The sequence below is a fragment of the Mya arenaria genome, chromosome 2 (assembly GCF_026914265.1).
Source record: "Mya arenaria isolate MELC-2E11 chromosome 2, ASM2691426v1".
Lineage (NCBI taxonomy): Eukaryota > Metazoa > Mollusca > Bivalvia > Myida > Myidae > Mya > Mya arenaria.
Window position 1 is genome coordinate 51,740,588 of NC_069123.1, and position 27,535 is coordinate 51,768,122.

A 27,535-nucleotide genomic window follows, 5' to 3' on the forward strand; every position below is an offset into this window, starting at 1 on the left:
GAAAGTGTTTGTAGGTGAAATATCTCGGTCAAGTTCAATAACCAGCCAAATTGCTTTAGGCACTCCAGAGTTATGGCCCCCTGAATTTGTCAAAATTGTCCATTTTAGCTTTGTCCGCTCTCTAACTTGAACATTTCTCATCCAATTTCCACCAAACTTCATGAAAGTGTTTGTTGGTGAAATATCTAGTTTACCTTGCTTTCCTCTAGGCCATTTTCTGCTAAGCTGGTGTGTTCTGCCTCTTTTCATATCATTATTTACTTGGAGTGTTCTGCCATTTTGCCCACAACGGTTTACATGGCATGTTTTTCCTACCACTGTTAACCTGTTGTGTTCAGCCTGTCTGCATACCATTTTTATTATGGCATATTCTGCCTCTTTGTCTACCACTGCTTACCTGGCATGTTCTTCCGCTTTGCCTTCTACAGTAAACCTGATGTTTTCTGCCCCTTTGCCTACCAATATTACCCTGGTGCGTTCTGTCCCTTTGCCCACCACTGTTAACCTGGCATATTTTGCCCCTTTGCTTACCACTTTTAACCTGGCATATTCTGCCCCTTTGTTTACCACTTTTAACCTGGCATGTCCTGTCTCTTTGCCTACCACTATTATACTGCTAAGTTCTGCCCCTTTGCCAACCACTGTTATCCTGGTGAGTTCTGTCCTTTTGCCTACCACTTTTAACCTGGCATGTCCTGCCTCTTTGCCTATCACTTTTAACCTTGTGTGTATTCCGCGTGTTCAGGGTACAAGTGAGAAGAGCAATGATTGTGAGACGTGTGGGAAGGCCCTTGCCGACTGTATTGGCCACTATGGCTATGTGGACCTCGAACTACCCTGCTTCCACATTGGCTTCTTCAGGACGACCATCACTGTCCTCCAGATGATCTGCAAGGTGCACAGTACAATCTAATAGAGTACATTTAAATAGTTTTTCCAGAAACTAGTCATTAGAAATTGGTTGGTGTTAGCACTGTCTGTTAAAAGAATATAAAAATTGTCACTTGTTTAATAGTTTATTTGAAAATGTGACCATTTTCGTTCCATAGCATGGCATATATATATAATGTGCATGGTTGTTTTAAATTAATATTTTGATGTTTTATTGTGTACTCATTATTATAACAATACATTAGAAAAATCTGTTATATATTTGTGCAGACATGCAGTAGGATTCTTCTCTCTCCTGATGTGAGAAAGGGATTCCTGGAAAGCTTCAAGCGTCACATGACCTACCTCCAGCGGAAGGCAGCCAAGAAGAAAGTATGGGAGAAGTGCAAGAAAACCTCTGTTTGCTCATATTGCGGAGCAACCAATGGTATGTTCATCTAGCTATACTGTTACTGGTTGTCTGCCAGCACTGCGGAGCAACCAATGGTATGTTCATCTAGCTATGCTGTAACTGTGTAGTCTGCTAGCACTGAGGAGCAACAAATCGTATGTACATCTAGCTATGCTGTAACTGTGTAGTCTGCTAGCACTAAGGAGCAACCGATGGTATGAACATCTAGCTATGCTGTAATTGGTTGTCTGCCAGCACTGAGGAGCAACCAATGGTATGTATTAGGGATGCAAACGAATGGCAAAATTGATATTCGAATATTCGTTAATTCTTTCGATCGAATATTCGAATATTCGATTACCAATATGAATGTATAAGAAATGTAGTAAACAACTTTTATTGTTTGCTTTAGTAATAGCCGGGGCATTTTAACCCTTCTTCGTTGTAGCCGGTATACGCGAAGGACCCTGATTTTTCCAAACATTGGCAATGAAATTTCCCATTTACAAAAATATCGAACAAAAGCAATAGCCACTGAAAAAGGCGAAGATCGTAAATGCCTGGTTGAATGTCATGATGCACCAACGGGTCGTTTTGTAGGACGAGCGGCCTCGTTCTGGGATTGACATCTACTAAATATAACTATGAAAACACCAAACCTACTCGGAAATTAGATAAATAATAAAACGAAAATAACCCTGAATTTTGACCCATCTATTGTATAACAATGACCTAAATTGCTATTCTATACAGTTACATTTCAAAGCACGAATGTTATATCGAAACATGGAAAACAGCATATAACTAGCACATGTCATCCATATCATTACGGCGATTTGAGCAATACTGCACAGCTTAATTGACAGCCATGACACCACTTTAGTTGCCGATTCCGTTTACTATCCAATAATGGTCATTAGAATTTACCGAAATTAATTGAAAGTTGTTTGATGCCACTTGTCTTATAGCCAGTTTTTGTAAAATTACGGGTACTGTTTATAGTCTCCGACTATGTGTCCCTAATTAACATATGACGCGTGTACCGGTATAGTGTCATCACGTCACGCCTCTGGCATTTAGGGGCCAATCGTTGTAAAAACAAGACATGCTAATATATACAACAGCACAGGTGTAGGAAAAAGGTTTATTATTATATTTACCAAACAAAAAGCATCGAATATTCGAATACCAATTTTGACATTCGAATATTAAACGTTCGATCGAATATTCGAATATTCGTTTGCATCCCTAGTATGTATATCTAGCTATTCTGTTACTGGTTGTCTGCCAGCACTGAGGAGCAACCAATGGTATGTATATTTAGCTATACTGTTACTGGTTGTCTGCCAGCACTGAGGAGCAACCAATGGTATGTACATCTAGCTATACTGTTACTGGTTGTCTGCCAGCACTGCGGAGCAACCAATAGTATGTATATTTAGCTATACTGACAGTGGTTGTCTGCCAGCACTGAGGAGCAACCAATGGTATGTATATTTAGCTATACTGTTACTGGTTGTCTGCCAGCACTGCGGAGCAACCAATAGTATGTATATTTAGCTGTACTGACAGTGGTTGTCTGCCAGCACTGAGGAGCAACCAATGGTATGTACATCTAGCTATACTGTTACTGGTTGTCTGCCAGCACTGCGGAGAAACCAATGGTATGTATATTTAGCTATACTGTTACTGGTTGTCTGCCAGCACTGAGGAGCAACCAATAGTATGTACATTTAGCTATACTGACAGTGGTTGTCTGCCAGCACTTAGGAGCAACTAATGGTATGTATATTTAGCTATACTGTTACTGGTTGTCTGCCAGCACTGCGGAGAAACCAATAGTATGTATATTTAGCTATACTGACAGTGGTTGTCTGCCAGCACTGAGGAGCAACCAATAGTATGTATATCTAGCTATACTGTTACTGGTTGTCTGCCAGCACTGAGGAGCAACCAATGGTATGTATATTTAGCTATACTGACAGTGGTTGTCTGCCAGCACTGAGGAGCAACCAATAGTATGTATATTTAGCTATACTGTTACTGGTTGTCTGCCAGCACTGAGGAGCAACCAATGGTATGTATATTTAGCTATACTGTTACTGGTTGTCTGCCAGCACTGAGGAGCAACCAATGGTATGTATATTTAGTTATACTGTTACTGGTTGTCTGCCAGCACTTTGGAGCAACCAATGGTATGTACATCTAGCTATACCAGGGCTCGAATTTAGCACTCGCACGCTCGCAAAATGCGAGCCAAAATTTGAAAATGCGAGTTGAATTTAAAGACACTCGCAAAAATTTGTGAGTTCAAAATTGCTGTCACGTGTTGTCTGCCAGCATTTTGGATCGACCAATGGTATGTACATCTAGCTTTGCTGTCACGTGTTGTCTGCCAGCACTTTGGAGCAACCAATTATATATACATCTTGCTTTGCTGTCACTGTTGTCTGCCAGCACTTTGGAGCAACCAATTATATATACATCTTGCTATGCTGTTACTGTGTTGTCTACCAGCACTTTGGAGCAACCAATGGTATGTATATCTAGCTATGCTGGTACTCGTTATCTGCCCATATTGTGTAGCAACCAATGGTATGTACAGCTAGCTATGCTGTTACTGGTTGTCTTCCAGCACTGAGGAGCAACCAATGGTATGTACATCTATCTATGCTGTTATTGGTTGTCTGTTAGCACTGTGAAACAACCGATGGTATGTACATCTAGTTATGCTGTTATTGTTTGTCTGCTAGCACTGTGGAGCAACCGATGGTATGAACATCTAGCTATGCTGTAACTTGTTGTCTGCCAGCACTCGCTTAACCAATGGTATGTACATTTAGCTATGCTGTTAGCAGTTGTCTGCCAGCAATGTGGAGCAACCAATGATATGTTCATCTGGCTATGCTGTTACTGGTTGTCTGCCAGCACTGAGGAGCAACCAATAATGGTAAGTACATCTAACTATGCAGTTACTGGTTGTCTACTAGCACTGTGAAGCAACCATGTACATCTTCCTATGCTGTTACTGGTTGTCTGCCACACTGTGGAGCAACCAATGGTATGTACATATAGCTATGTTGTTTCTGGTTATCTGCCCATATTATGGAGCAACCAATGGTATGTACATCTAGCTATGCTGTTTCTGGTTATCTGCCCATATTGTGGAGCAACCAATGGTATGTACATCTAGCTATGCTGTTTCTGGTTATCTGCCCATATTGTGGAGCAACCGATGGTATGTACATCTAGCTATGCTGTTTCTGGTTATCTGCCCATATTGTGGAGCAACCTATGGTATGTACATCTAGCTATGCTATTACTGTGTTGTTAGCAAGTACTGTGGAGCAATGAATGGTATGTACATCTAGCTATGCTGTTAGTGTTGTCTGTCAGTATCGGGAGCAACCAATGGTATGTATATCTAGCTATGCTTTTACTGGTTGTCTGCCAGCACTGAGGAGCAACCAATGGTACATACAATTAGTTATGCTATTTTCAAGTTAAGAATTGAAACATGATTTAAGTATCTTTCATGTTTTTTAGTACAGATAAGAAAATGCGATAAGAAAATGGGATAGAAATACATATGCAGAACAAAACAAGACAATAGCCACATTTTAACATTCAACCAACTGTTGCCTTTTTGTCAGGTATGGTGAAGAAGTGTGGGTTGCTGAAGATCACCCATGATCGATTTAAGAAAACAGGAAAGGGAGAGAATGCTGCCCTCAAGGAGTATGTGGCTTCCTTTGATGTGGCCGTGACAAATAACAAAGAATTGGAAAGCCTTCTTGAGAAAAGTCAGGTACTGAAGAAACATGGTTATAAGCTGTTACTATTGTTAAATCATCTTGTGTGTCCACAACAGTTGAATGACTACTATGCCGTATTGTTTAGTTTTTAGCTCGACTTCGAAGAATATGGAGAGCTATACTACTCACCCAAGCGTCAGCGTCGGCATCACACCTTGGTTAAGGTTTTGTGGCAAGCACACATAGGTTAATATCTCAGCAACTACTTCAGGTATTGCATTGAGACGGGATACAGTGGTACTCAACCATCCAACCTACTTAATTAACCAAGTAAGATAACTCTAGTTTCATTTAATTCAAATAATAGGCCTTTATTATTCGACTTAGAAATTCTGGTTAAGGTTTTGCGTGCAAGCACACATAGGTTAATATCTCAGCAACTACTTCAGGTATTGCATTGAGACTTGATACAATGGTACTCAACCATCCAACCTACTTAATTAACCTAGTAAGCTAACTCTAGTTTGCATTTAATTCAAATAATAGGCCTTTATTATTCGACTTAGAAATTCTGGTTACGGTTTTGCGTGCAAGCACACATAGGTTAATATCTCAGCGACTACTTGAAGTATTTCATTCAGAATTTATACAATGGTACTCAACCATCCAACGTACTTAATTAACCAAGTTAGATAACTCTAGTTTGCATTTAATGCAAATAATTGCCCTTTATTACGACATAGAAATTCTGGTTAAGGTTTTGTGTGCAAGCACACATTGAGACTTTATAGAATCATGATATTCAACCACTCAACGTTATTGAATAACCACGATATATAACTGTATTTTGCAAATAATTGCCCTTTATTATTAGACTTAAAAGTTCTGGTTGAAATTTTCCATGTAACCACATTTATGTTAATATCTCAACACGTCATGAATTGCATTGAAATCTAATCTAACAGTGATCCATGCATGTTTCGCCAAAACTTTTCAATCCTTACACTGACAGCTCTTGTTATTGTATATAATGGATAACGCGTTATACCCAGACGTGAATAGTCGGAGCTGCAGTGTACTGATGAATGTCGAGTCAGTACCTGAAAAAGGAAGAATATTTAAGAGAGTTATGAAATCATGTTTATATCACAATGAGCTATCTGGTGTGCTGATCATGCTTAATTTGGTATAAAACAGACTAAATGTAACCACTAGATTAGTAATACCGGTATGTATTAACTATTGATACCAAACTGGAACTTTACTGTATTTTCATTTTTACATTTGTGCTTATTTCAGACGATACTAAATCCATTGATAGTGAAGAGGATATTTGAGAGAGTCAACAGCGATGTAAGTAAACATATTTTAATTGATGAATGTGTTAAGGCTGCATGTCTGACTCCTAGGATAGCTCTACTTTTATCTAAAAAATATTTGTAAAGTATTTGTTAAATCAATTAACACTTTTCACCAGATTACATGTTCATGTATAAAATAGGTTGGTTTTGCTTTGTCCATTTTTAGGATGTTCCACTGCTGTTAATGAATTCAGAAGCGTCTCACCCAAAAGATCTGATCCTTACAAGGATTCTGGCCCCACCACTGTGTATTCGGCCCTCTGTTGTCTCAGACCTGAAGTCAGGAACGTATGTACTCACACAGTATCTTTCCTGATGCAATACAGATCCTTGTGATGTGTATTTGCCTCATCTTACAATGTTGATCAAAAGTAACTGTTGTATATTGTATTGAGCCATGTTCAATGTACATTTATTAAGAACTTTACTTCTTTTAATGTCACACATCATTTTTTGACTGCCATGCTGATGAGGTTTCATTTGGTACAGAACATAACCTTGTTCAGTAGTTTGTACATACCAATATAAGTATTGTGTTGTGTTTCAGTAACGAGGATGATGTGACAATGAAGCTGACAGAGATCATCTTCCTCAATGATGTCATCCAGAAACACAAGGCCACCGGTGCCAAGATGCAGATGATCATGGTATAATAACACCTTGAGGGTGACATGTTTCCAACTTTAAATTTGCTAACCATGTTACTCAGTTAAAGGTCAGTTTATTGTTAGCCACATATTTATAGAAAACATCAAAGTACAAAAAATGATGAGGTTATTGCTAGTAGAACTTAATAAACAATATACCATTGATACCATTTCAGTTGTATGAAGTTAACTGAATAAAACTTGAACCTTTAGTTGTATGTAATAAGATGATTTGATTAGGGTAGGATCATTTCTTGTAACAATTAATAAGAGTCATTAATTGTAGCGATTCGGTAGGGTCATAAGTTGCAAAGCTTGAGTCAATTGGGCCATTAATTGTAACTGTTTTTTTTGTTAACAGAAGGACTGGTTGTAACTGTTTTTTTGTTAACAGGAGGACTGGGATTTTCTGCAGCTGCAGGTGGCTCTACTCTACAACAGCGAGACATCTGGCATCCCTCTACATATGCAGGTTAGCATGACTATACTCAGACAGGACTCCTGTGTCAGACATGCTGGTATTATATGTGAATATGACAAAGTTATGAAGAGATTCATAATCAATAGTTACCTTTTCATAATGTTGAAATATATATACACAATTAAACATTATTTTGGTTATAAAGTTTTCTATATTTTCTATGTATCATTGAAAAGCATCATATATACATCATAATTATATACATTGCATTTATCAGCCAAAGAAGTACACTCGAGGGTTTGTGCAGCGGTTGAAGGGCAAGCAGGGTCGTTTCCGTGGCAACCTGTCTGGAAAGCGTGTGGATTTTTCGGGTCGAACTGTCATCTCTCCAGACCCAAATATGGGCATTGACCAGGTATCATTTATAAATTGCATATCACACTCTGGTTATCAAAAGTATTATTCTGGTTTTTGTTGTAAGATAGAAAAAAAGGTATGTGTACCCTTAAATGCAGTTACTTCTTGGACATATAAGTGCGGAAGAAAATTAAATCATTCTGTATGTAGGTAGCTGTGCCAATCCATGTGGCCAAAGTGATGACATACCCGGAGAAAGTGAACGAGGCAAATATTGGGCTGATGAGGAAACTGATCATCAATGGCTGTGATGAACATCCCGGGGCAAACTTCATCCAGCAGAGACACACAAACATTAAACGGTGTAGTACAGATTATGGTGTATCAGAATGCTTTCTGTGATTTTTGGCCTTCAGTTACCTTGATAAACAAATTTACGGTATTAGCGAAAAATTCTGATGTACATTATTTTTAAAAGTTAAAATAGTTCATGATTTAGAAAAGTAAGAAATGAAATGCTTCATAAGATCTTAAGGTTATTTGATTAAACATGGATGGGTCAGAATTTAATGTTAACATTCAACAATTTTTAATACTAGAAAGTTGTCTGTAGGTTTTTGCGTTACGGAAATCGTGAAAAGATTGCGAAGGAGTTGAAGCCAGGTGACACAGTGGAGAGACACATGATAGATGGAGACATTGTGCTATTCAACAGGCAACCATCACTGCACAAACTCAGCATACAGGCATTCTATGTAAGTTATCCAAAACAGTGTTCATAGTTACATTTTTTGAAGAATGGGTGTTTTAATATCACATTCATAAAGATTTTCAGAGTGTTTTAATTATATGTGTGTTTTTTACATCACTATCTATGATAAAGTCAACCTTAAACAAAAAAATGGATACAATTCTCAGATGATTTTAAGATGATAAGGCTGAATAGTTCTAGAAGGGTTCTGCACCCTGTCCTTTTTTGGTAGCACCATGTCGCACCCTGTCATTTTTTGAAAACCTTGCTAAAACTGATTCTCGGATCAGACTGTCCAGTTGTTTTTATGGATAACTTCCTTGAGATTGGAAAACTTAATATCTCTTTCTTCAGATTAACTGTTCTAATACTTAAAACATTTATCTTAGGCCAAGATCAAACCCCATCGAACATTCCGTTTCAACGAGTGTTGTTGTGGTCCGTTCAATGCTGATTTTGATGGAGATGAGATGAACCTCCACCTTCCCCAGACCGAGGAGGCCAAGGCAGAGGCTATCATACTTATGGGGGTATGTGTCACACGGCCTGATTCAAATCAATATAGTTTTCTCTTAAACTCGCAGCTAATGAATAATGCGAATTGCAAATTCGGATAATTTCTTGAAAAGTATGTTCTTCCGTGTTGAACTGTGACATGAATCCAAGTCAAAGCCATTTCAACAGTTTTTACTGTAAATTAATATTATACATAGTGATGTTAAGGGGATATTTATGTGAATGTTTTTACTTTAAATGTTTCCAGTCCAAGTCCAACATGATCACTCCAAGAAATGGAGAGCCTTTGATTGCTGCCATCCAGGACTTCATTACGGGTAAGAGGAGCTGCATATTTATAGCAAGTTTTACTGCAACAGCTTTGGTTTTGTAGTTGCTGCTTGTGCTTATCATCATGTCTCTATCAGAAATGTGTTATTAAATAATATAAAAAAAAATTGAAGCCAAGTCTTGTGCACTGTCCTGTTGCTATTATAATGTTACATGTAGTTGGGTTTTGTTTTATTTAATCACAGGAGGGTACCTGATCACCCAGAAGAATGTTTTTTTTGACCGGGCCAGGACCTGCCAGCTTATAACCTCAATGTTGACCTCCACTGATGAGAAGGTCAAGGTGGACCTTCCCCCACCATGCATTTGGAAGGTTACACAATACCAGTATTTGTACACATATTATCTTCATTAACAGAGAAATGAATATTATTTTAATAGAATACAGTATACAATCCATACATTTTATGAAGACTGTATTTCAGTACACATTTAATTGATAAATACTTATATATAAGGAAATGAGAGAAGAGCAAAAACAGCATTAAATTTATCTTATTTATTAATAATATTTCATTGTTTAATGTTTAGCCTATACGTCTGTGGTCTGGGAAGCAGATATTCAGCGTGTTGATGCGGCCCAACAAGCAGGACCCGGTGAAGGCAAACCTGCGAACCAGGGGCAAGAGTTACACCTCTAACGAGGACCTCTGTTTTAATGATTCATGTAGGTACAATCAAATAAATTGAGGTCTCTGTTAATAGTGTACGTTGTTGAGAGATCCTGAAGCATACTCGTAGGTATAGTAGACCAATTGAATATAAGGAATGAGTCTGTATTAAGTGCAGCTTGTGATGTACCAGATATTGGCTGTATTCATTTGTCATCTTGAAATATGCAAATGTGTTTAATTTTATTCATTGACTTTATATATCTCTTTGGAATAATTTATGTTGTTTTATTTCCACACATGATCCTATTTCCAGTTGTGGTGATCAGGAACAGTGAGTTGCTGTGTGGCTCCATGGACAAGGGTACCCTGGGCTCCGGCTCCAAGAACAACATCTTCTACGTCATTTTGCGGGACTATGGAGAGATCTACACAGCCCGCTGCCTTGCTAGACTGGCCCGCCTCTGTCCCGCCTACCTCAGCAACCGGGGATTTTCCATTGGCATTGGAGATGTTACCCCTGGGGAGGGGCTGCTGAAGGCTAAGCATCAACTGCTGGATGAAGGGTGGGTTTGCCTTCACACTATTAAACATGAATACTTTAGTGTGCATATTTGAGGGCTTTCTTGGCTTTTAGCCATTGGAATCTTAAATTCATTCATGATGCTTTTACAAATTTAGTTTCTTAAGTGATGTTTTGAAGTTTTAATTAGATCTTTACAGCAGGGGTAAAAGCAAAAAAATCTAAGTCAACATTAACAAGAAAAGCAAGAAGAGTTGTTTGGTTTTCACTTCTCGATGGCTTGTGTGCTCTATGTGTGAATATATATTCACAGGTACTCCAAGTGTGACACATATATCCGTGCTTTGTCGGAAGGTCGGCTAACAACACAGCCAGGCTGCTCGGAGGAGGAGACACTGGAGGCCATGATTCTCCGTGAGCTCTCTGTGATCCGAGACCATGCGGGCAAGGCATGTCTCCGTGAACTTCACTCAAGCAATAGCCCACTTACCATGGCAGTCTGTGGCTCTAAAGGTACATACCGGGTCCTGTCTTGCATTGGTCTTAATTAATGTTTACTTAACTTGAATGGGGTGATCGGTTTCTTGTTGTATTTTACCTTCTAGAATTTGCCAAAATAATTTGGAAAAAACTTGATTATGATTTTGAAAGTTGAATTAGTTCTTGCTGTTTTTGTTTTCATATGTGTGCAAAAGGGGGACCTCATATTTATGTTTAAAGGTAACATAATTTTTACGTTACAGGTTCCTTCATCAACATTTCCCAGATGATAGCGTGTGTGGGCCAGCAGGCCATCAGTGGCAAGCGGGTACCAAACGGGTTCGAGGACAGGGCCCTGCCACACTTTGAGAGGCACTGTATGTGAAACAAATACAACTCTGGGGAGTTTTTTCTCAGAAAACTATAGATCTAAAAGGGAATTCTGGTAGATATACTTATGAATGGTCATTAATCATGCATGTCATATTTGAAAGATTTTAATTTTCTGAATTTAAAATTGCATGACATCTTGATCAGAAACAGCAGCGAAAGTTTTGCTGTTCTGAAATTGACATCTGCCTTTTTCAGCAAAGGACCCATCAGCCCGTGGGTTTGTTCAGAACAGTTTCTACAGTGGACTGACACCCACAGAGTTTTTCTTTCACACAATGGGAGGCAGAGAGGGGCTGGTGGACACAGCTGTCAAAACTGCAGAGACCGGATATATGCAGCGCAGACTGGTTAAGGTAGGTGCCTTTGGCACATATTTTCAGACATTTCAAATTTAAAGATAATATTTCACAAAGTTGTTTTAATTTTCTCCTTTTATTCAGACACTTTGTCATGGTTTATTATATAATATAGTAAATAATAAGTCATGACATGTAGCTTGGTGAGATTTGATGTTACAGTCTAGCATGAGGGTTCTATTATTTTACATCCTGTTCTTGCAGAGTCTGGAGGACCTGTGTTCCCAGTATGACCTGACAGTGCGCAGCTCCACCAGTGACATTGTACAGTTTACATATGGTGCTGACAGCCTAGATCCAGCAGCTATGGAGGGCAAGGATACACCTGTTGACTTTCATAGGGTGTATGACCATGTCAGGGTATGTATCATAGGCTTCCACTGCATGTGATAATGTAATGTGTCTTTCATGTGTTTCCCATCCAAGGGCTCATGCAAAGGCTGGTAGCAAAGCTTGTCTAGTTACTGAAGGGGCAGACTTTTCCATCCATGCCGGAAACGCATGATTGATCCTGTTCTTGAATATCTTTTAAAATCTATATGTATTGAATACAAGTTTTTGTACAAAATGCCACATGTGTCATAGTGCGCAATGATTTGAAAGCTGTTGATGTCAGGGAGTTTCTAAGAACATTGCATTTTTACAGATATTAAATATCCTGTAATTCCATTGTGTTCAAGGAATTTTTGTAAAGCTTTTTTTTAAATGTCATGATTTAAATTGCATGCACACATTGTTATACATGTAATTATTTTAATATTGAGCATTGTTGCACATGACCCATGTTACATAGGGTTTGTAAGATTTTAATTTTTTCCAGCACTAGTCTTGCCACTTCACTTAAAACATAGGTATGCCTGTGAATACTGAGGATACAAGCTTTCAACTTCAATACATGCAACTGTTCTTGCTTCTATGCTAGAATGTGAATTGGTTTTGTGAAATTGGTATGTAGAAGAATTCAGTCTGGTCTATTGTATTCCTGTCAAGGCATGTACGTGTGTCGGGGTCCGGGATGAGCGAAGTCTGAAAGGACAGGAGCTGCTGGCCATCCTAGAAGAAGGCCTTGCATCTGACAAGTACAACAAATGCAGCGAAAGCTTTAAACAGGACATCAGGTCTGAACATCATGCGCATTGTTACTATATAAATGGGAATTGGAATTGTTTATCATTGACTACATCCCCCACTGTCTGTGTAGGAACTCGGATATTTGATTTTTATTTAGTTTTTAAAGTTGTTCATGTGTGATATAAATGCATCTATAAGTAATGATATAAACAACTACCTCAGGGAGTTTGCTGAGAAGACAGCGGCCAAGATCAGCAAGGTTCGCAGTAGGTATGAGGTGGATGCCGGTGGAGCCTCCATACCAGGTAACATACCAGGGATTATTGTGGTTGCTCAGGAGGGTTGAAGTGAAGTGTTTCAATTCTAAAATATTTTCATGATATTTTAAAGATTCAGAAATGCAAAATTATGGTATACCCTATACCAAACATGGCAACATAAAGATAAGTAGGGTACATAATGTTGTTTTATTTAACGATTGCTTCCCTAGAGGGGAATAGTGCATATTGGTCAAAACTGTAGGCAGCACTGTTGAACTTTCTATATTTCTTATTTAATTTGGGTTGAGGGTTTTAATAAGTTACAGGTCGAAAAATATTTCACAAATTTAAGAAGTATTTTATTTTCATCAATCAATTACAGTCTGATACCAAACTATATAACAAACAACAAGACAAAACAGTAAAAGCTAAACCCTGTATCGGTGGGCTAGCAGGGAACAATGTAGGAAAGAGTGAAAATTGTTGTCAGCTGAAGTTTACTTTATACTGTATAGGGAATAAAAGGAGTGAGGTATATTGAATGCAGATGTTGAGTGCATTGTTTCAGTGCTGTATGAGCTGGATAGGGTAACTCATACTCAAGTTGAGAGGTTCCTGGAATGCTGTCAGGAAAAGTACATGCGGGCACAAATTGAACCAGGTAAGGTCATTGACAGAAAATATTCATTGTTTAATAATTATATTGTATTGCAACCTTCATTATGTCATTGACAGAAAAAGATTTTCTTATGCGAGATTCTTAGTAAGATTAAGATTAATATTGTTTTTCTTAGACGAGGCGTAACCAAAAAATATTAGTTCCCGGTTTCCTGACCTGCCTTAGTTTTTTTTTACACCCAACTCTAATTTTGTTATATACCATTAATTTATTTTCACCTTTCGGGATAATTTGTCAGTAGTTCTTTGCACGAGAAAGATGCACAAATGTACCCAAACCAAGTCGTGACTCTTCAGTGTGAACATGATATAAACACACATTTTTAACCACAAAAATAACAAAAAATAACCATCCCAACTTATCAACCTTTTATCTTCTGGCAGTGAAATCAGAAACAATGAGGGTTTTTTTACAATTGTGTTTATAGAAATGTATCTTAAGTTACCCCCGGTTATTTTTCCCGCAGAGTGCATGTCTATTCATGAACCCTTTGTTGACCCTACCAGGCACGGCAGTGGGAGCAGTGTGTGCCCAGAGTATCGGGGAGCCTGGTACACAGATGACACTGAAAACTTTCCATTTTGCCGGAGTCGCTTCCATGAGTATCCTTGCACTTTTACTCATCAAAACTAATAAGCTTGAGATGTGTTGTCAATGGAACATTCTCCGAAATCAATGTGTACATTAAGAAGTTAATTGTTCATTAGTTCTGTGCATTGTACAGTAAATATTTACATGACATTAGAAAATTCATAAAAAGGAAGCTAATCAAAGAAATGCATCCAATATATAATCTTGATTCATTTGAGAAAGCTTAAGTATAAGACCTTGACTCATCATTCAGACATCACACAGGGAGTGCCACGTATCAAGGAGATAATGAATGCGTCAAAGAATATCAGTACGCCAATCATCACTGCCCAACTGGACATTGAGGATGATGCAGAGTTTGCCAGGGTCGTCAAGGGACGCATAGAGAAAACAACACTCGGGGAGGTCAGTTCTAAATGTTTTCTACTTTCTGTTTTAGATATGTTATGTAAATATACAAGCAATTCTGCTCATTGCCAATGCAGCCCAGGTTTCAAGACAAAGCCCCTGAGATTCAACAAAACTAGAGCACAGAAGTGAAAGCTATAGAACCTAGAACTATAAATCATATGGCCTAGATCAGTAAATCCCATACTGCCCAGATAGGCATATATTTAAATAAATAATCTCTTAATCGTATTTTATAAATAAATTAGCCACCTTTTGTTTCAATCTTTGCCATATGGTCACTTACCTCCTTAGCAAGAAGAATCTTCCTGAGCAATCACTGACATGTTGGTCACTTTAATCAGGTGAGTTCATAAGGGCCATTTTGGTCCTGTTTTTATCCAGGGCTCAGTGATCTTTCAATTTAGGTTGTATAGTCAAACTGTGCGGTATGGTCTGCCAATATGGGCCTTATCAGCATTGGCTGTATCGTCTGCACTTGATGTATGCAATGAGTTTGGCAAGTCTTGAGATTTTATACTGCCATTCCATGAAAATATGTATTGTTAAATTTCGATACTGTTTGTTGTTTATTCCAGGTGTCTGAGTATCTGGAGGAGGTGTTTCTACCAGACGACTGCTTCATCCTAGTCAAGCTTGACCTTGAAAGGATACGTCTTCTTAAGGTCAAATAGGCTCATCATTTCATAGCAATATACATTTTTGAACATATTTTCATCCAAAGTTACTTTCTGATAGTTTTGTTAGCATATAATCTTAAGGCTCAGATATACTGGCAAAAGGCATGAATCTGCTTCATATAAAATAGAAACAAAGTATAAAGTAAGCATATGAGGTATAAGGCGATAAGCTTTACTTATTAAATCACTCCATGGTAGGAATTTGATCTGCATATGGAAATAAAATGCTGATTAATAGATAAATGTGCAACATATAGTTTTCTTACATATGTTTTTAATTTAAAAAAAATAAAAATGTAAGAGTTAATTTTCCAGCTGGAAGTCTGTGTTGCCTCCATCAAGGACTCCATTGTTTCTACAAAACTAAAAATAAAACCACAGGTAAACAAGATTTCTGTTAAACACATCTTTTAAAGACTTTTTAATAATCTGGTCTGCCATTTTCTGCAGCATTAGCACCTAAGGCACATTTATCAGAAAGGACAAGCATTTGCATCTCATATTGTAAAATATGTGATTTCCTTACTGATTTCTATTTAATGACCATCAAGAATAACCAGTTGAATTGTTTATCTCGTTAATTATCTCACTACCGATTATTGTCCTGCAGAATGTGAAAATGCACAGCACAGCAGTGTTAACTATCCACCCGAAGGAGACATCGAAGAGCTCTATGTACTACATCATGCAGCATTGGAAGAAAGAACTTCCTCATGTCATGATCAAGGTATGCTAAAAATTACTATGAAAGTATGCTAAGTAGTACTTTAACATCATGATCAAGGTTTGCTTAGTAGTACTATGACACATCATTACCAAGGAACCTGAATAGTACTGTGACTCGTCATGATCAAGGAACCTGAATAGTGCTGTGACTCGTCATTGTACTGTGACTCGTCATTACCAAGGAACCTGAATAGTACTGTGACTCGTCATTACCAAGGAGCCTGAATAGTACTGTGACTCGTCATTACCCAGGAGCCTGAATAGTACTGTGACTCGTCATTACCCAGGAGCCTGAATAGTACTGTGACTCGTCATTACCCAGGACCCTGAATAGTACTGTGACTCGTCATTACCCAGGAGCCTGAATAGTACTGTGACTCGTCATTACCAAGGAGCCTGAATAGTACTGTGACTCGTCATTACCAAGGAGCCTGAATAGTACTGTGACTCGTCATTACCAAGGAGCCTGAATAGTACTGTGACTCGTCATTACCAAGGAGCCTGAATAGTACTGTGACTCGTCATTACCAAGGAACCTGAATAGTACTGTGACTCGTCATTACCAAGGAACCTGAATAGTACTGTGACTCGTCATTACCAAGGAACCTGAATAGTACTGTGGAACCTGAATAGTACTGTGACTCGTCATTACCAAGGAACCTGAATAGTACTGTGACTCGTCATTACCAAGGAACCTGAATAGTACTGTGACAGGTCATGATGAAGTATGCTGAGAATCAAAGGTTCTTGTGACAAACCATAGAAAGTGATATTCACTCGCTAAAAGTGATTTGCGTTTGCAACAGACAATTTTTTTGTAAACAATCCCACATGATAACAGGAAGTAACATCATTCTCATTAAACAGAATGAAAAATCATCAAGTGACTCAAAATAGAATGAACATTGTGACACCTTTTTTGAGCATCATGTTTTGGGGTGTAACAAATAAGTATTTAATGCAGGGCAGTCCAATGAGCTATCAGGGCAGTCCAATGAGCTATTAGGGCAGTCCACTGAACTTTTGGGTTGGTCCACTGAGCTATTGGGGCAGTCCAGTGAGCTATTGGGTCAGTCAAATGAGCTATGTAGGTGGTCCATTGAACTTATGGGGCACTCCAGTGAGCTATCAGGCAGTCCACTGAGCTATTGGGCCAGTCGAGGGAGCTATTGGTGTTAGTCCAATGAGCTATTTGGGTGTTCCATTGAACTATTGGGGCAGTCCACTGAGGTATCAGGGCAGTACACAGCTACAGTCAGTTGCCTGCCCCCAATTTCAGATTTTGCTCAGAAAATAATACAATTCCTGAGGCACATATGGACGCCTCAGTGCAATAACTCAACATCTGCTTCTATTTTCATATGCAGTTATCACGCTATTACACTAGGATGGTGAGGTGGAGCTGATATTGAAATTTTACACAACTTGTTTGTAGGGAATCCAATCAGTAACAAGGGCTGTAATCCACATAGATGAGAGCAAGGGGGACAAATCATACAAGCTTCTAGTAGAGGGAAACAACCTGCGCAGTGTCATGGCAACACAAGGTACAAATCTTTTGTCAGTTATGCACATCAAATTTTGCAATTAGATTGAATATTAAAACATTTGTAAGCCAGATGTTTATGAATTTGGCCTAAAATCAAAGGATAAGATTCTGCTGGAAGAGGTTGATAGCATGTGAGGATATTTCCTTAATTACATTTATGTTGCCCATATAATCAAGGACCATGACACAATTATTGTATTATATATCAGGGGTAAAAGGCACACATGCAAATTCAAACAACACAATTGAAGTTGAGAAGACCCTGGGTATTGAGGCTGCACGGAAAACGATCATGAACGAGATCAACTACACAATGTCGAGCCACGGTATGAGCATTGACATTCGACACGTCATGCTGCTGGCTGACCTCATGACGTACAAGGTAGGTGCATATGTGTTTCAAATTTTCATCTTCACTTTTAGTTAAATGTGGTCTAAACTGAGCTTTTATGACTTACAGTCAATTGAAGGTAACTCTTTTAAAACTCAAACATGGGATGTTGTAAGTATAAACCAGTACTTACATATTTGTTGTTTTATGAGCGGATATTTTGAACATCAGGGTGAAGTGCTGGGAGTGACAAGATTTGGCCTGGCCAAGATGAAGGAGAGTGTCCTCATGCTGGCTTCAGTAAGTTTACTCTTACCAGATGCATTAGCATATACCGGTAGCTCACAAACCCCACTTACAATCAATGCTTTATACATAACTTAATTCTTTTGCAAGGGTTATCCTGGAATTCTAGAGTTATTCGCCTTCCCTAAAAATGATAAAGTAAATGCACTGGGTTTATTTAATCACTGAATGTTTTGTGTAAGTTGTCTGGATATGTTGTAATATATTGTGTATTTTCAAGTTTGAGAAGACTGCAGACCACCTGTTTGAAGCGGCTTACCACGGACAGAAGGACGTCATCTCGGGTAAGTCTCACATAATTATAAGATAGATGTTGCATTGGGTCCCATCATTGTGTCCAATCAACTTACCTCTTTTGTTATAGAGTAAAACCATGTAAGTTTGTCCAACATTTTTATTCCTCAAAAGTTAAGTTGTACAAAAATAGAATGCCATTCATATAGTATTTACATATACCTCACTGTACATTGTGTATGTATTACAGGTGTTAGTGAGTGTATCATCATGGGCATTCCGATGACGGTGGGCACCGGGCTCTTCCAGCTTCTACACAAGTATCCTTTCTGGGCTCTGCCCTGGGCTGCTACAAGCAGGAAGAAAACACTGAAGATATCTGTACATTACTCCACTGTTGGATTATGCTCAACATGCATTGTGTGGCTCAGATATTGTGTTGCTCAGAGCAACACAATATCTGAGCCACACAATGCAAGTTGAGCATTAACAGATAGGCTTTAGAGTGTTCAGCGTAGCTGAAAAAGCAGCTGGTGGCATCAGTCTCATGGTAACTAAGACACTTTTATGACCTATTGGGGGTAGTTTTGAATGTGTGAATGACCCGTAAATGTTTGTGTATTTCTACAACTTTGACTGACTTAGTCGTTTTGGACCGAAATTCTAAAAAAAATGAGAACATTTCGGACCAATTTTTTTACACTTTTTTAAACTGAAATCGGTCTGGCTTGGCCAAAATTGGTCCAGACCGGCAAATTGCCGGTCTTTAGAAGCCCTGCTCAGAACATAATGTTATTCTAATGTTGGATTATACTCAACTTCCAACACTATTATGTGGCTCAGAAATATAGGTTACTCTGCTGTTTGATTGTGCTTAACTTCCAACACTGTTATTTGGTTCAGAAATCTAGGTTATTCTGCTGGTTGATTATTATACCCCTGACAAACGAAACTTGAAGGGGGTATATTGGAGTCACCCTGTGGTCGGTTGGTTTGTCGGTCAGTCTGTTGCAATTTACCTTGTCCGGAACATAACTTAAAAACTAGGGGATGGAATTGGATTAAACTTCATACAATGGTAGAGCATAATGAGAGGAAGTGCAGTATACAATACCCATAACTCTATTCTTGCTTATTACTGAGTTATTGCCCATTGTCACTTTTTCTTGTCTATAGTATAACTTAAAAAGTACTGGATGGAATTCATTGGAACTTCATACAATGGTAAAGCACAATGAGAGGAAGTGCAGTGTTCAAGAACCATAACTCTACTTTAGCTAATTACTGAGTTATTGCCCTTTATTTGTTTTTTTGCTGTCAGTTTTTTTTCCAGACATTAACTTGCAAACTACACGATGAAATTTATTGAAACTTCATACATTGGTAAAGCACAAAAAGAGGAAGTGCAGTGCACAAGAACCATAACTCTATTTTAGCTAATTACAGAGTTATGGCCTTTAATACTTTTTTCTTGTCCCGAGCATAACTTGAAAACTATTGGATGGAATTTAATAAAGCTTCATACAGTGATAGATCACAATGAGAGGAAGTGCAGTGTACAGGAACAGCGATTCTATTTCAGATAATTACAGAGTTACTGCCCTTTGTTACTTTTTCTTGTCCGGAGCATAACTTGAAAACTATTGGATGGAATTTAATAAAACTTCATACAGTGATAGATCATATTGAGAGGAAGTGCAGTATACAGGAACCGCAATTCTATTTCAGTCAATTACAGAGTTATTGCCCTTTGTTACTTTTTTATTGTCTGGAGCATAACTTGAAAACTATTGGATGTAATTTAATAAAGCTTCATACAGTGATAGATCATAATGAGAGGAAGTGCAGTGTACAGGAACCGCAATTCTATTTCAGCCAATTACAGAGTTATTGCCCTTTGTTATTTTTTTTTGTGAAAATGTTGTTTGAGTGATAACTCGACAATTCCTGCACCCATGGCCCTCAAACTTGACTTAGGAATGCGTCTGACCTGTAGATGACTCCTTTTGATTTTAGGTATTATCGTGTCAAAGGTCAAGGTCACAGTGACCTTGAACAAAAAAGCTTGTCTGTGTGAATACTTGACAATGCCTGCACTCCATGGCCCTCAAACTTGACATTTAGGTTTTTGGTATGGATTTTGAGGTCATACAGTCAAAGGTCATGGCCATAACACACTCTATCCTCACACTTTGATTGGTCATAAGTAGGGAAGCAAACGAATATTTGAATATTCAAATATTCGATCAAACGTTAGGTATTCGAATATCAAAATCGGTATTCAAAAAAAAAATGTTGAATAAATAGGACTAAAAACATTTTGCCTACAATTCTGTTGTTTCGTTTAAAGTTTATTTGTCTTGTTTTTACAGTATTTGGCCCATGATGCCAGGGGTGTGAATGTGATGACAATACAATATACACGCGCCATCAGTCATTTAGGGACACATTGTAGGACACGATAAAAAGTCCCCGTAATTTTACAATACCTGCCTATTAGACAAGTGACATAAGACATTCAATTATTTTCGGTAAATTTTAAATGCCTTTGCCAAGAAAGGATTAAAGGAGTTGGCCTTAACACAAATGTGTTGTCTTGGCAGCAAATTAAGCTGTGCAACATTGCTCAAATGGCCATGATTATATGAATGGCATGTGCTTCAATAATGTAGTTACAAGTATTTTCTTTAAACTGTTTTCCATGTTTCGATTCAATGTTTGTGCTTTGAAATGTAAATGTATAGTATAGCGTTTTAAGATATTTTACCTCTTTTGATGTACAATAGAAATGTCAAAGTCCACACATGTTTTCCTTTTATTATTACGATTTAACTACATGTAGTTCCCGTGTTGGTTTGGTTTTTCTGTAGTCATATTTAGTAGAGGTCAATCCCAGAACGAGGCTGCTCATCCTACGGAAAGACCCTCCATTGACACATGAAGCTATTTGACCAGGAATCCATCTCATTTCACATTGTTAACAAATATGAAGGCAGCAGATTGAAATTATTCGATTTTTTTTGTTTGTTCATGATGTATTGCTTTTTCTTTCTTCGGGGAATTTAATAGGCTCATTTGGGGAAATTTAGGGTCCGCCGCGCATACTGAACTACGAGAAACGAGGGTTAAAATTCACCGACTATAACTTATATAATGATAGTTATAGTTAACTACAACTTTTAAAATATGGTAATCGAATATTCCAATATTCGATCGAAAGAATTACGAATATTTGAGTATCAATTTTGCCATTCGTTTGCATCCCTAGTCATAATCTTAAAACTGCCTCAACGGCATCCAATGTCAGTGACAAAATCGGCTGTCATTTCAGTCCATGCATATTTCATTCAATTGTCCATATAATCCTGACAACATGGCACTGGGGGGGGGGGGGGGGGGCATAATGTTTGACAAACATCCCTTGTTGGGTATTAAAATGGTACTGCAATGAAATATTCATGATGGAATGCCATCAATGCTTGGCATATGTTTAAAGTTTTGACATGCTCATGCAAGCTTGCTTGAATAAAAGTACAATCAAGTGCTACAAAGTGGTATCTATATATTTATTGTTACAGCAATGTTTTGTTTTTCAATTTTGACTTTCAAGGGAAATTAACCCATTAAAACGAGATATTGTCAGTCATTATATCTTGGATTGTAACAGAAAAAAAGGACCAGCGTTGCCAATGATTTGATCTATCTTGTCCAAACTATATCTTTGTGATAAAAAGTATTAATAAAAAAAATCATTTTTGATGATGTTAGCCATATTCTGTTCTGATATTGAAGTCTGAATTAAATCTAGAATTTTGTTTCTTACACTGCAGATAGGCATTAACAGTAAGGCCAGTGTGCTTGAAAATTCGACGAGTCATGTGTAAAAATTGGTCGTCATGTTCATAATTGTTCATGATGTACCCCTTGAAAAAATATGGACCACTTAAAAAAGTGGGTAACATGGGGTCAAAAACTAGGTCACTAGGTCAAATCTTAGAAAAATCTTTGGAACATACTAGAGCTCATAATACATGGCCAAATATTCATGAAACTTAATCAGAATGTTTTTCTTGATGATATCTTGGACTTATGTAAAACTGGGTCACATATGATCAAAAATTAGGTCACTAGGTCAAACCTTGGATTTTTTGTCCGGAAAGGAAATGATAAGTCGGATTATGTTTAAACTTGGTCTTGATGTACCCCTTGATGAAATATGGACCACTTGTAAGAGTAGGGCACATGGGGTCAAAAACTAGGTCACTAGGTCAAACCTTAGAAAAATCTGTGAAACACAATAGAGGCACTATGCATGGTCTAATATGCATGAAACTTAATCAGTATGTTTTCCTTAATGAACTCTTGGACATGTTTTAAACTGGGTCACATGTGATATCAAATTCGGTCATTAGGTCAAATCTTTCAAAAATCTCGTCTGAAACTATTTTATGGTGGTGATTGCTCAGATTATGTTCAAACATGGTCAGAATGTTCTATTGGGTTAAATTTTGACTTTGTTTTTAAAGTGGGTCATTTTGGTAAAAAACAAGGTCAATAGGTGAAATCTAAGAAAAAAGATTGGGAACACACTAGAGGCAATCTTATAATCATGAAACTTAATCAAACTTTTTTCCTTGATTGTTGTTTAATAGTCAAAACTGGGTCACATGGGGTCAGAAACCAGGTCAGTAGGTGAAATCTTTGAAAAAATTGTGTCCCCAACCAAACATTGGTATTGAATAGTCAGTAATGCACAACTTTAGTCAGAATGTTTGCCTTAATGAAATAGGTCATGTGGGGTCAAAAATGAGGTCACTGGGACAAATCTTAAAAAATCTTGTGGACACTCTAGAGGCTATATTTTTTGGCAATATATCTGGACCAATCTTCATGAAACTTGATAAGATTGTTTGCCTTGATGAAATCTTAGATTAGTTTGGAGCTGAGTAACCTGGAGTCATAAACTACGTTTCTTGATCTATTCTATATGCTATGTTATATACAATATTTTTTTTATTTCAAACAGTTGCAATCAAACTCAAACTCATATATAATTATTTCACCAACAATTGATTTCCTTTCCTTGACTTAGCCCATTCAGGCGGGGAATATCAATTCTACGAATTTGCTTGCTATTAATAAGATGATCAGCGCAAGAGTGGCAAAAATAAACATACCTCTTAAGTTATGTCTATCACACACACCATCTGGTGAACATGGCTTCTTTTCCCAATGATCATATTTTGAAATTAAAATAATTGAAAATAAGTTTGATATGCTAGTTTTATTATATGCACCCGTATTGATTATATGCACCCGTATTGATTATATGCACCCGTATTGATTATATGCACCTGTATTGATTATATGCACCCGTATTGATTATATGCACCCGTATTGATTATATGCACCCGTATTGATTATATGCACCTGTATTGATTATATGCACCTGTATTGATTATATGCACCTGTATTGATTATATGCACCCGTATTGATTATATGCACCTGTATTGATTATATGCACCACATTAAACAGGAATGGGTTAATAATAGAGTAAGCAAAACAGTTAACAAAATGCACACACTCACTTCCTTAGAACACATACCTTACTTGCCTGCGAATAAATCCCTATGAATTATCATCAATTCTTAAAATTTACAAACCAATGACATTGTTATTTCTGGTTATTTTCCTTAACATGTTGTTCAGAGCAGACAAGAAGCCGCCGATCCAGCGTCCTCTTCTGTTCGACATACCTGACTTCCATGTGCCGGGCATAGTCAACTGACATCCTGCTCATACACTATGAGGGGACATAACCCTTTATTTATGACTAATCAATTTATTGGTGCAATCCACAAAGTGTCTTTTGAGAACTCAAAGTACCAAGGCACTGCCAAGGGACAGCCAACTGTCAAGATGGGGTGAAGACCAGTGCACAAGCTTTATTATTGACATGACGTGTGATTGGGTATTTATTAGTGTTTTGTTGTATGAATTTCCCAGGAAAATTGTATTACAAATCAGACAAAGATATGTGTTTATTGCAGTCCAGATTTCTTAAGTTTCAAGATACCTGAAGTTTGTTAGCTTTGATTGTTTTGTTTTCCAGTCTGGGTAATGAGTATTTTGATAACCTTTGTGTCATTCTTTAGCTACATAAGCTTAGTACAATAATTTACCTTGGCCATAACTCCCAATAACTGTTCATGAGCATGTACATCAAGGCCCGTAACTGTATTTGTTGAGTTATGACCCTTGTTTGAATGAAAAAAGATGAAACATTCATGTCCGCTCCACGACACTCTTGTTTAAATAATTTGACATTTTGGTAATTTAAAAATGAACTGATGTTAAAGTCATGTAGTCATAGATGGCAAACTAATAAATTGAAAAAAAAGTGTTTTTTAACTGTTGATTAATTCAAAGTATGTTGGAACAGCTTTATGTTTTATTTCATTTAAGTAAATAGTCTCAAACCAACTAAAGCTTCTGAGTGTATTGAATCCTAGGAGCATTGGTTACTACAAGTTACAGGTATATATTGTACATATGTGAAACAAAATCATGTTGGGGAACGATCTATTCTGTGCAGAAAAAACCTTACCCATTGAATTACAAAGGAAATACACCTAAATGGTGGTAAATGTGCTTGCATGTTAACTGACAGGAATAGATTGACCGAACATTATACATGATGTATTCTGCAATGCAGTCAATAATTAATTCTAGGAAAATGTCTCATACTTATGTTGGTATACTAAGGAAAAGTATAGAAGTTGTGTCACGATTGGAGTTTACTCAACTGTATTCAAATTTTGATCAAACTTCACAGAAATGTACAACAGCATCCATGCTATCTCAAGGTCACACTTAGAGGTAAATTGGCTATCGTTCGGATGAGGCCAAATTAGGGGCATTTGTCATGTTCATGTGGCAGCTCTTGATTCTTCAAATATGTACCAAACATAAATAAAAAAGATGTGTAGAATGTGTTATTTTTTTACTTTACATTATCATGTATCAATAACTTGAAATGTCTTCATATAGCTTTCATGTTATCAGTCTTCTGCCATAATAGAACATAACAGCCTCTGGCATATACTGGGGCATGGTTTTTGTAAGAACATAAAAGTCTTTAAATATCTATAAAACAGTGCAGGTAAAAAACGGCTGTCAAGACTCCCCCTTCAAACCACCAATGGTATCTGGGAAGAACGCTTTCTGCAAGGTCATGGTTTGAGCATATGGTTACAGAAAGGTCATGTTGTAAGCCTGTGGTTGAACGGCCTCTGGCTGTGAACGTGCTACTGGGGTACTGTGATGTCAGACATTATCAAAGGCCCTGCAAAAATCTCGCATTATAATGTACAACCTCCGCTATCCATGGTGCTAGCAAGGTTTAATAAGGTCAGGATAAGTTGAGGTTTACATGTTCTTCGTTTTATAAACAAGAATTGTGCATCGTGTTTAATGTTTGTATCCAAATGAGCCATGATGAAGCTGCTGGCAATGTGCTGCTCTACTTGCAGACGACTGAGGTAAGTGACGACTGATGATAGCTTTCTGTTGTGCACCGATCACCTTTCTTAAAGATCGGGGCAGTCTCACGTAGTTTTTCTGTCATCGGGATGTGTCTTGGTCAATGAAAGCTTGAATTAAAGAACCTGATAAATATTGGTGCTAGTTCATCAATTCTGCAAACACTGAATAAATGACCTGGTACTACGCTAGGGCCTGAAGCCAAAGATGTTTTTACATAAACTAGCTGTTTACTACTCCCTCAGCAGTGACTCTGATATGATACATAGGAGAGTGTGTTCTAGGACCGAAATCGGGTATGGTGTTAGAAACTCAGTTTTAAGGTTGGTTGTTATGATCGGTTTATGTCTTCCGTCAACAAGTGCTTATAAACATCTCCTAAACTGCCTGGACAATGAGGGATGTTCCTTGGTGGTGCCCTTTAAGAACTGTTCAAAGAAATTAATTCAGAATTGTGGTTGCCATGGCAACCAAACCGGGAAAAAAACTTCAAAAATCTTCTTGACAAAAACCATGATGTCTACCAAGTCTTCAAATTATGCCACTGTTGCCAAAACTTGCCCCGTCAAAGGTTCTAAAGTTTCTAACATACAGTACTTATATAGTGAAATCTTTGAAAACTTTTTTGTCTGAAACCGTTATATGTAGACCCTTGATATTTTGTGTGTATCATTATATCATGGGTGGTCCTCTATCAAGTTTGTTCAAATCGTGGCCCGAGGGTCAAAACTGGCCCTACCTCGGTGGTTACAAGTTTCCTATAGCCTTATATTAGAAAACAATTTTATTAAAATCTGATCATTATAACTATTTAGAAGAAATGGCAGCAAAAATTGTGACGTTTTTTTTCCGGTCAAAACAGGGCTCCCTTTAGGGGGTTAAAAGTTTTGTATAGACTTCTATAAGTAAAACATTTTGTTTAAATCTGAAAGTTTGATATGTAAAGTTTACTCTAGAAGTAAGGGCAGCAAATCTTGCTATATTGTATCCCTTGCAGCTTTCTTTTTTTGAGTAAGTCTATTTTTAGAAACAAGAGAATAAATTTTTAACCTTCATTATATGAATTCATAATATTCACTTCTAAGGTAGCTATTGTTCTTTTTAAAGACTTTAAGGTCAAAGTAATTATGGTGTTTCTTTATTTTGTAGAAGTACATTGTTTTACTAAATAATAATTTTAATAATCAGACTTTTCCATTGAAATAGACCATTGTTCAGAATTGTACACAAACATATATTTTGCTTAAATTGTTAAGATGATGATTCATAAAAATTTGACTTCATTGCGTCTTAAATAGTTATTGACAATTATTATTTATAAATAATTCGGATAGTGTTTACTTTGAACAATCTTCTTGTCTGGTCGTGAGGGT

At 37.5% G+C, this 27,535-nt stretch overlaps 1 protein-coding gene across 1 annotated transcript in view; it reads left to right on the forward strand.

Annotated features, from left to right (window-relative positions):
- LOC128221622 (DNA-directed RNA polymerase III subunit RPC1-like) overlaps positions 1-25,571 on the forward strand; it is a 29,977-nt gene extending 4,406 nt beyond the window's left edge. The window contains exons 3-35 of the mRNA XM_052930230.1: positions 746-895; positions 1,162-1,318; positions 4,936-5,090; positions 6,337-6,390; positions 6,565-6,686; positions 6,946-7,045; positions 7,440-7,517; positions 7,744-7,881; positions 8,034-8,185; positions 8,437-8,578; positions 8,964-9,104; positions 9,338-9,407; positions 9,606-9,733; positions 9,952-10,087; positions 10,348-10,597; positions 10,868-11,067; positions 11,298-11,411; positions 11,623-11,780; positions 11,988-12,143; positions 12,774-12,901; positions 13,077-13,159; positions 13,683-13,775; positions 14,300-14,395; positions 14,638-14,789; positions 15,371-15,457; positions 15,788-15,853; positions 16,083-16,199; positions 17,634-17,745; positions 17,957-18,129; positions 18,310-18,378; positions 18,605-18,668; positions 18,869-18,938; positions 24,330-25,571. Of these exons, the coding sequence (XP_052786190.1) occupies positions 746-895; positions 1,162-1,318; positions 4,936-5,090; positions 6,337-6,390; positions 6,565-6,686; positions 6,946-7,045; positions 7,440-7,517; positions 7,744-7,881; positions 8,034-8,185; positions 8,437-8,578; positions 8,964-9,104; positions 9,338-9,407; positions 9,606-9,733; positions 9,952-10,087; positions 10,348-10,597; positions 10,868-11,067; positions 11,298-11,411; positions 11,623-11,780; positions 11,988-12,143; positions 12,774-12,901; positions 13,077-13,159; positions 13,683-13,775; positions 14,300-14,395; positions 14,638-14,789; positions 15,371-15,457; positions 15,788-15,853; positions 16,083-16,199; positions 17,634-17,745; positions 17,957-18,129; positions 18,310-18,378; positions 18,605-18,668; positions 18,869-18,938; positions 24,330-24,408 (3,990 nt within the window). The 3' untranslated portion in view covers positions 24,409-25,571. The remainder of the gene's footprint in view (positions 1-745; positions 896-1,161; positions 1,319-4,935; positions 5,091-6,336; positions 6,391-6,564; positions 6,687-6,945; positions 7,046-7,439; positions 7,518-7,743; positions 7,882-8,033; positions 8,186-8,436; positions 8,579-8,963; positions 9,105-9,337; positions 9,408-9,605; positions 9,734-9,951; positions 10,088-10,347; positions 10,598-10,867; positions 11,068-11,297; positions 11,412-11,622; positions 11,781-11,987; positions 12,144-12,773; positions 12,902-13,076; positions 13,160-13,682; positions 13,776-14,299; positions 14,396-14,637; positions 14,790-15,370; positions 15,458-15,787; positions 15,854-16,082; positions 16,200-17,633; positions 17,746-17,956; positions 18,130-18,309; positions 18,379-18,604; positions 18,669-18,868; positions 18,939-24,329) is intronic.
- Positions 25,572-27,535: the final 1,964 nt, after the last annotated feature.